The sequence below is a fragment of the Otolemur garnettii genome, unplaced genomic scaffold (genome assembly GCF_000181295.1).
Source record: "Otolemur garnettii isolate 467f Iridium unplaced genomic scaffold, OtoGar3 scaffold00021, whole genome shotgun sequence".
Classification (NCBI taxonomy): domain Eukaryota; kingdom Metazoa; phylum Chordata; class Mammalia; order Primates; family Galagidae; genus Otolemur; species Otolemur garnettii.
The window spans coordinates 499,665-508,283 of record NW_003852416.1 but is presented as its reverse complement, the minus strand read 5'-3'; the positions used below and the strand labels follow the sequence as shown (position 1 = coordinate 508,283).

The following is an 8,619-nucleotide window of genomic DNA, read 5'->3' as shown; positions in this document are numbered from 1 at the left end:
ATCTCCTCACCTGGCAGAGGCCTAGAGTTGGGCAGGGGCTGGAGTGAGAGAGAGCTTGTGTTTCTTTCTCTTTTTATAAGGGCTTGATCTCTCATGACCTAATCTAATCCTAATTACCTCCCAAAGGTCCTACTTTTAAATGCCATCCCATGGGGTTAGGGCTTTTCAACAGATGAATTCGGGGGAACACAAATATTCAGTCTGTAGCACAGCCCTTTTCCTCTCTAATATTCTCCCTACCTATTCCTTCTGTTTGTATTTTCTTTTATTTTCTTATTTATTTATTTGGAGACAGGGTCTTGCTCTGGTTCAGGCTGGTCTCCAACCTGTGAGCGCAGGCAATCCGCCAGCCTCAGCCTCCCAGAGTGCTAGGATTCCAGGCGTGAGCCACAACACCTGACCCCTTCTGTTTACATTTTCTGTAGGCTGAGTTACTAGCTCACCAACTTTGTTTCACATTGTGTGTAAAGTAAGGATCAAATCGTGTATAAAGTAAGCATGTTTTTAAATGAGGGTTTGAGAGGCTCTTCCCTAAGTAAATTGTACAAACTAATTATACCTGGAGTTTTAGTTGCATCCACTGCCACGGTGTCCAAATTCTATTTGTTTCTCCCCTGGTTACTGACTGTGTGTTTAACATCAGTGAGGTCTAGAGGGGACGTGCTCTTCCATAGTGGTGTCTGTCCCACACATTGGCCTGGGCTGTCTAGGGTATGGGCCGAAAGTGAGGGCAGGGGTGGCAGGAGGGAGGAGCAGCCAGTGCAGGGAATTCCCAGGTGGTTAGTAATGGGTCATGGTGTAACTTTTTGGTTGCTGGGATATTAAGTAAAAGCACTTCACTTTAATAATGCCCTATTCCTTTATGGTATGATACTCAGGGGGAAAAAAGTTTCTTATAAAGAAAGATTGTGGTCTTATATATTCATAGATGGATGGCATTTAATTTGACTTTTCCAATATTTAAATATTGGGAAGTAGATGCTTGCAAAATAGATGCTTTTTCTCTTTTTCCAGCTGAGGAAATAGAAGCTTAGAATGTTTAAGGCCACACAGCTAATGAGAGAATAGTCTGAATTTTAACTCTGGTCTCATTTCAAAGATCTTTCTTGCTATTGCAGCAAAACCCCTACCAACTAAGGATAAGGACACTTGGGATGGTATTGTGCTTTTTGCAAAAGAAAAAGAAAAGTGGCAGGGGACTTCTAATTGTGGTTCCTTGTGTTTTCCCCACATATTTTCCTAGAGCCAGCTTGACTGAAGGGCATGTCCTAGGTGCCCAGCAAAAGGGTCACTTTCCTTAAAATAAACAGTCTAGGTTAGCACTTAAACAAATCTTTCAGCTCCATGTGATAAGGTTCTTTGGATCCCTAACTGCATGTGGCGAGGTTTGTGTTCCAACGGAGAAACAAACCCCCAGGGTGTTAAGCAGGGTACTGGGATGAACAGGTTGCCACCATATTCCACCCCATGCTGACAATGACTGACTGACAGCTTCCCCAGGGGTGCTTTCCAGAACAAACCTCATCCTGCCACCCCTGACAGCTACTTTTCCTGCAAGATTGACATAATCAGTAGCTATTTTCACATAAATGCAAAAGTAAACCTTCTCAGTGTTTCCTGGAGATTTCATGTTGGTGCATCCCAGGACATGGTTTTGATTGACATTTTATTTGACATCGATACTAGTACCAGCAAAGAAAAGTCAGCCCCATGAAACCCTAAAACTATCCTGACATGGTGAGTAGAAACCCCAAAAGTCCCCATCTGAAAAAATGAGACCATCTTCAACTTATCCATCAGAGGTTCTGTTTGAATTCGGTTATGAATTTGTGTTTGGTACTTAAAGTGGTTGCACTGAATTTAGAGCAGGAGGGGGTGGTCAGGTGCCGGGTGTGTCTCTAGTACTCCTGCACCTATACCAAGATGATGAAATCTTTCTCTAGTAGCCATCATTCAGAAGGGCCAGGAGCTCCAGTACTGAGGCTTTCAGAGCCAGCCAACAGGCTAGGATAGGCACATGGCTGCTGACAAGTGTGCATGTCTGCCTGGCGGGGAATGGGTTTGGGTGCTAGGACACGTGGATGGAAGTTTCATGGACACTGCTGCAGGCCCAGCCTGTGTTCAGAGTCCCACACATGAGCTACTGCATGTCAGAGAGAGCTGCCTCTTCCCTGTATACGCTTGTTGCACTGGGGGCCTGACTGGGGCTGCGCAGCTTGCCTGGCTTCTGTTTGTTTAGGGCGAGCTTCTGCACAGGGCTTGGCTCTGTGGGGTACTCATCTGATGGCCAAAGATGGTGTTGCTGACCTATGGCCTGTAGAGGGCCAGGTGCTGTGCGCTTTCTTTCCAGCTTGCCCCAAGCCCCTGCAGACGGTGCAGAGCAAAGGTGGTGTCTTTAGAGGCCTGGTGCCTCCAGAGCCCCGGGCCTGAAGAAAAGCAGAAGCGCACAGTGGAAAGGGGTGCTCACGTCTTTCCTCCTGCGTCCCCACTGCAGCCCATTTACCTGTTTCTCCAGCCATCCCTAGGCTGGGGTGGGAGAGACCACTTCCTTCTTCCTGGAGGGACTAGCCAGCGAGATCCCCCCACTCTCGTGGTGGTCAGCCAGTCCGACCACTACGCCCCTCCTTCCTGGGCCCGGCCCCCTGCCTGCGGCTCATTTGCATCTCAAAGCCACACAATGCGGGCGGTCCCCGGGAGACTAGAGGAGGCTGGGGCCGTGGGAGGGTCTTCACTCGCCCCCCTCCCCCAGCCCCGTTTCCGGAGCAGGAGCTGGAGCTTTGTGAAGATGCAGACGTTGAGGCTGCTCGTTGATGATGACATCATCATGTCACACACAGGAGCCTGCGGCCGAGGGGTTTAGGAGGAGAACCGATCCGACCTCCTCGGTGCTCACGCTCCGGCTCTCGGCCCCGGGCAGAGCCGCGCGCACACTTGGGCGCGCGCCGGCCACCCTCACGCGCATAGATCCGCGGTGCTCGGCGCTCGCCTCCCGGGTCCCGGGGCAGCTCCTCGCCGCCACCGCCACGGATGCCCGCAGCTGGTCCCCTCTGCAGTGCAGCAGCCCCGGCCGCTGGCCGGCCCGCCCTGGGCTCCCGGCTGGAGGATATCGCCAGGACGCTGGCCCCGCTCGCAGCTAGCCTGCACGCCAGGGCACAGCGACGATGGGAGGGTCGCAGTCCCTGCAGCCAGCCCCAGCCAGCGACCTGAACCAGGAGGTTTCCGAGGCAATGTAAGTGCTCCGCCCGGGCCTCCTGGAGTCCCCTAGGGAGGAGAGGCTACCGGGCTTTGTTAGTGTCGCCTATCCTGATGCCGGTGCTCTGGCGGGCCTGGGTTCTTGGCAGCCTTGCAGGGCTTTACCTGGTGGCTACTCCTTATGGCATTTTGTATCCTCTCCGGAATGAGCATATGGCATCCCCCAGATACTGCTGTAGACAGAAATGATTCCCTAGGATTTGGTTTTGGTTGTTCAGCAGCGGGCGCATGGCCGGGGCGCCCTGGGCCGTCAGCATCTTTCCTTTGCACGCCCTGCGCGGTGGTATTTCCTGCAAGGGGACAGCGGGCATAAAGGCGGCCTCCTCCCAGGAAGAACTCGTGAGTGTGGCAGCACCGTGCCCACGGACAGACCAGGTTACGGTCAGCCACTCTGAGGGCCGGGCAGTACACTGTGAGTGTTGGGTCCAGTTAGTCTAAGCACCACCCGTGTACTACTCTCTGGTGAGCGCTGGAGGACAAGGCCGCTTGCTGTTATTAGTGAAGACAGCACAGCAGTCTTGTCATTGGTCGAGGCAGTACTTGACTGTGCATTGATCCTGGAATCCGATCTTTTCTCCAAACCACAGAGCTAACGTGCTCAGAAGTGGTCTTTATGCGGGATGAGTGTTTATGAGAAGTGCTGTTTCTGTTTCGTCGACTCCATTACCCACCCAGGCATGCTTGGAGGATGGGGCTGACTGAATAGGTCTGCCGGTGGGTCGTATTTCAGCAAGCCAGGCTTGCAGCCAAAGCGGACCTTCTAGCCTACTCCCTCCCTCTTTCCAGAGAAGAATGCATTGCAGAGAGGAAGAGTGTTTTCTGGGGATTTGGGGGTAGGATGGGAGAAATCGATGTGTAGATTAAAGGATTGTAGCGATGGGTACGTGTGTGGTGTGGTGTGGTGGGGTTCAGGCCCCATGCCAGGCTTCCTCCTTGGGCCCCACACCTGGTCTTCTGAGGACCTGGCTCCCCGTGGTGATGTAATGCCAGGCTAAGCCTCGTGGTTTCCAAGCTCCGGCTCTTTAGCAAGGAATCATTCTTCTGGGCAGGTGTGTAACCATCATTTGTCTTCATTCCTGTAGCTGGAGAAAGCATCTCTTACAATGGAGGCACATGGTGGTTGAAGGCTTGGTTTTTTATTTGCTTTTTTTTTTTTTTTTTTCTCAGTGTCATGCACCTCGCACCTGTGGCCTGTCTCTCCCTCGTGTGTAGTGTTGCGGGGGTGTGGAATACACCTCAAGCCTAGGCAGAAAGTATAATTTTAGCCCATTTTTTTGAAAGCCTCTGAACTGGAAATTAGTTAATTAGTGACAGGCATGGGCTAGCTATCAGAGCTCAGTCCTACAAAGGGCTTAAGAGATGGAAATATGACCTATGTTTGGGACAATATACTCTTCAGCCCTCGGAAATGCAGCTTGCCAGCCCCTGAAATCCCAGCCTCTTTCCCAATTGAGTTAATAAATAATCAGTATTCTGTTGGCTAAGAGCTGAATTTGGAGAGCTTCAGTTTGGTAGATGTAGATAGGTCACCTAAGGTTATGCCCTAGGGGATAGTGATATTTAAATAAAATTTCAGGTTGAATAACCACATTGTGATGGAAGCTGCTTATCAAATATTTTCATGGTCGAGTTGGTCCATATGCACTCGCCTGAGGCTTCTCTCCTTAGAACTGCTGCTTCTGAGATGTCTCTACATATAGATCTATAAGATAGTATATTTGCTTTTTTACAAAATCTCACTTTTTCTCCTCTAACAATTTTGTTCTAGAAAAAATGGAGAGGTCAAATGTTTGGTGCCAGTGCTATTGCTGGCATCTGTCCTCTTCAAAACCCATCTGAATAACTAGGGCTCATTCCTCTACTACAGATGTGCTTTTTTCCAATCTTGAGGTTTTAAAAAAAAAAAATTAGGAGAGCACCTGTTCTCTGCATGAGCACAAGTCTTTCATAATGGTATTTCCCTGTACCTAAAAATGCGGGCACAGGAATAATACAGGAGATAGCATTTGGGGTCCATGGGAGGAAAGAGCTTCTATTGTAAGAGGATGCTGGCAGGCCTGTCGTTTCAGGGACAGAGTGTGCTCCTGCCCCAAGTTACAGCCCAGTAGCAACCCAGAATCTAGAGGGAATGTTTCTCTTGCTGGTGGTTTCCTGTGAAAGATTGGCTTAAGGAGGATCTGAGCATAAGAATGGATTTGGAAGAGACTGAAGGGGGCTATTTACTGTTTAGTTCTACGATTCACTTCAGGTTGCAGGGTCGGAGGGGGTCCTTTGGGCAGCTCTGGTAGCCCCAGCTGACAACTTCATTCTCTGAAGTAGTGCCTCTGAGTGGAGAGAGGGTGGTCTGTAGTCCTGGACCTTCCCTTGGAGCATCTCTTAAAGCATCTGTGAACTAAAAATTCTTAAGGCTTCTCCACCCAGAGGCTGACTGTTTGGATCCCCTCTTGGCCAAGGAGATCCCTAAAACTGAATTGCTGGCCATGAGAAAGGAGATCAGATGGGCCTCATCACATCCCCTGCCTTTGTCTTCTTAGAGATATGTCCTTTGTGACTCATTATCAGGCCTAAGGCTATGCAAGATCTTCCTGCGGTTCTCAATGTGCATAACAAATCACTCAGGTCCCGGCTTAAGTCCTGTAGTTTGTCTCTGATTAACAGACCCTTATCTTAACTCAACAGTCCTTTTCTTCAGTTTCTGGTCTATTAGAGCCTAATTCAGCCGATTGTCAGCCAAAGAATCTTTAAAACCACCTGTGGGCTCCTTCTTCCAGATGTCCCACCTTTTGGGACCAAACTAATGTATGTTTTCCACATACTGATTTGTGACCTTACTTGTAATTCCCGGCTCTGTTAAATGTGTAAAACCAAACTAACCCCACCACTGCAAGCCCACTTGCTCAAGACCTCTTGGTTGTGGCTCTGGGCCATCGTCCTCCAGTTTGGCTCAGAATATACCTCTTTAAATTATTTTACAGAGTATGGCTTCCTTTCCATTGACACATCAAGACTAAAGAATAAGGAAGATTTATGGGAGTAGGGGTTGAGGCTAGGGGCCTGAAGGTTCCAGCAATTTTAACTAGTCCCTTCCTTGCTCCTCCTGGTGTGGTCCACATACCAGTATCAGCTTCCTCTAAAGCAGAATCTTAGGTTCCACCCCCAGCTGGCTGAATCAGTCTCTCCATTTTAACCAGACGTCCTCAAACTAAGGCCCGTGGGCCACATGCAGCCCACCTAGGACATTTATCTGGCCCGCCAGGTGTTTTTGCCGCCACTGCCTGTCCTGCTTAGCAGCTGACTCGTCCCAGGGCCCTTAGTCTGGCCCTCCAACAGTCTGAGGGACAGTGAACTGGCCCCCTGTTTAAAAAGTTTGAGGACCCCTGCAATGACTTGTATAGATGCCCAGGTGATTTGTAGGCATGTTAGAATTTGAGAAGCCCTGAGCTACGTAAGTCTCCTAATGATCGTGGGCCCATGAGAAACAGCTGGCCACCTCTCTGGTGGCTCCTTTCCAGTCTAGGAAGAAAGTTCTCGCAGCAACAGTGGCCATTGTTTCCAAATAGAAAATGGGTAGCAGGGGGAGGGAGAACTAAGCCACCGAAAACCCTCACTTCTCAGCATGGGCAGTGGGAAGGGGGTGGGGGAAGCACTTGTGTCTATTGATTAGACCTGCTGCTCATCCTTCCTCCTCAGCGTTAAGTACTTGGTCCTTTGTGTAGTTGAAGACCCCAGTCCAGGTGCTCCCTCAGCTTCCTCCAGATCCCCATATCCTAGCCATTGGGATGGGGGGCTGGCTATTATCATCTGACTGAAAGTGCTGGTTCTGTCGGGAAGTTCAGCCTGCCTAGTGTGAACTAAAATAAAACCTTTTTTTTTTTTTTTTTTTGAGACAAAGTCTTACTGTGTTGCCCTCGGTAGAGTGCAGTGGTATGACAGCTCACAGCAACCTCAAACTCTAGGGCTTAAGCGATTCTCTTGCTTCAGCCTCCCTTTTTTTTTTCTTTTGGAGTTATTGGCTGGGGCTGGGTTTGAACCTGCCACCTCCGGCATAAGGGGCCGGCGCCCTACTCATTTGAGCCACAGGCGCTGCCCTCCTCAGCCTCCCAAGTTGCTGGGATTACAGGTGCCTGCCACAATGCTCAGCTATTTTTTGTTATTGTCGTCGTTGTCGTTTTTAGCAGGCCTAGGCCGGGTTCGAACCCACCAACCCTGGTGTTTGTGGCTGGCGCCCTAACCACTGAGTTACGGGCACTGAACCTAGAATAAAATCTTAAGGCTCCCCCAATGGGTGACTGACTGGACCCCCTCTTGGCTAAGGATGTCCCTAAAACTGAGTTGCTGGCCATGAGAAAGGAAATCAGAGAGGCCTCATCACACCCCTGCATTTTAGAGTGTTCTCTGTGACTCATTAACTGGCCTAAGCTGTAGGTTCTCACCGTGCACAACAGGCCATTTGGGTCTGGGCACCTGTGCTGTAGTTCGTCTCTAATTAGCAGACCTTTATCTTAACTCAGCTTTTTTTTTTTGCTGATTCCTGGTCTGTTAGAGCCTAACGTCGTCTTCAGTGAAATATCAACTAAAGACCCTTTAAACCCGCCTATGACCAGTAAGCCCCCACTTTGAGATGTGCACCTTTTGGGGCCAAACCATTGTTATGTTTTGCACATCCTGATTTATGACTTTACCTGTAATTGGTGTCTCCCTCAAATGTATAAAACCAAACTGCAACCTGAGTGCATTGCTCAAGACTTCTTGTGTGTGGCTCTGGGTTGTGGTCCTCCAGTTTGGCTCAGAGTAAACCCCCTTAAATTATTTTAGAGTTTGGCCACATCTCTGTTGATACTAGACTGTTGCCACACTCGCACAGTGAACATACACCCTTAGTTCTGAAAACCATGATCCCAGTATGGAAACCCACGCCTCCGTAGACCTGTGAGGATCAAAATAGAAGGGCCAGGATGAGGGGGGAGAGAAGTACAGCAGGAAGCAGCAGCTCTGTTGGGTGATGAGACAGGAGAGGGAGGGGACAGACAGTGGCAAACACAGAGTGAAGTGTCACACTCTGGTGGCAGAGAGAAAAAGTCGCATTAGCTGAGACAAGAAAACTGGATCGGGATCTAGTTTCAAGAAAGTTGATGAGTTTGGGCTAGGATTGGAGAAGCAGATGGGTGGGACCAGATGTTGCTGAGAGTGACCAGGACAAGAGCGAGACCTTGGGCATCACCTCACATGGTGGAGTTGGCAGGGAGCTCTCCCTGCACATGTGGTCACTGACCAGAAAGTGGGGCTCTGCTGCTTCCGTGGTATGTGTGGTTCCTGGTCCTCTCTTTAGGAGCTATTGAGGGTAGGGTTTGATGACTCCCACCTTGC

At 49.8% G+C, this 8,619-nt stretch overlaps 1 protein-coding gene across 3 annotated transcripts in view; it reads left to right on the top strand.

Annotated features, from left to right (window-relative positions):
• Positions 1–2,679: 2,679 nt before the first annotated feature.
• TACC2 (transforming acidic coiled-coil containing protein 2) overlaps positions 2,680–8,619 on the top strand; it is a 78,117-nt gene continuing 72,177 nt past the window's right edge. For all 3 annotated transcript variants that reach the window (XM_012803649.2, XM_012803647.2, XM_012803648.2), the window contains exon 1: positions 2,680–3,229. In XM_012803649.2, the coding sequence (XP_012659103.1) occupies positions 3,162–3,229 (68 nt within the window). In that variant the 5' untranslated portion in view covers positions 2,680–3,161. The remainder of the gene's footprint in view (positions 3,230–8,619) is intronic.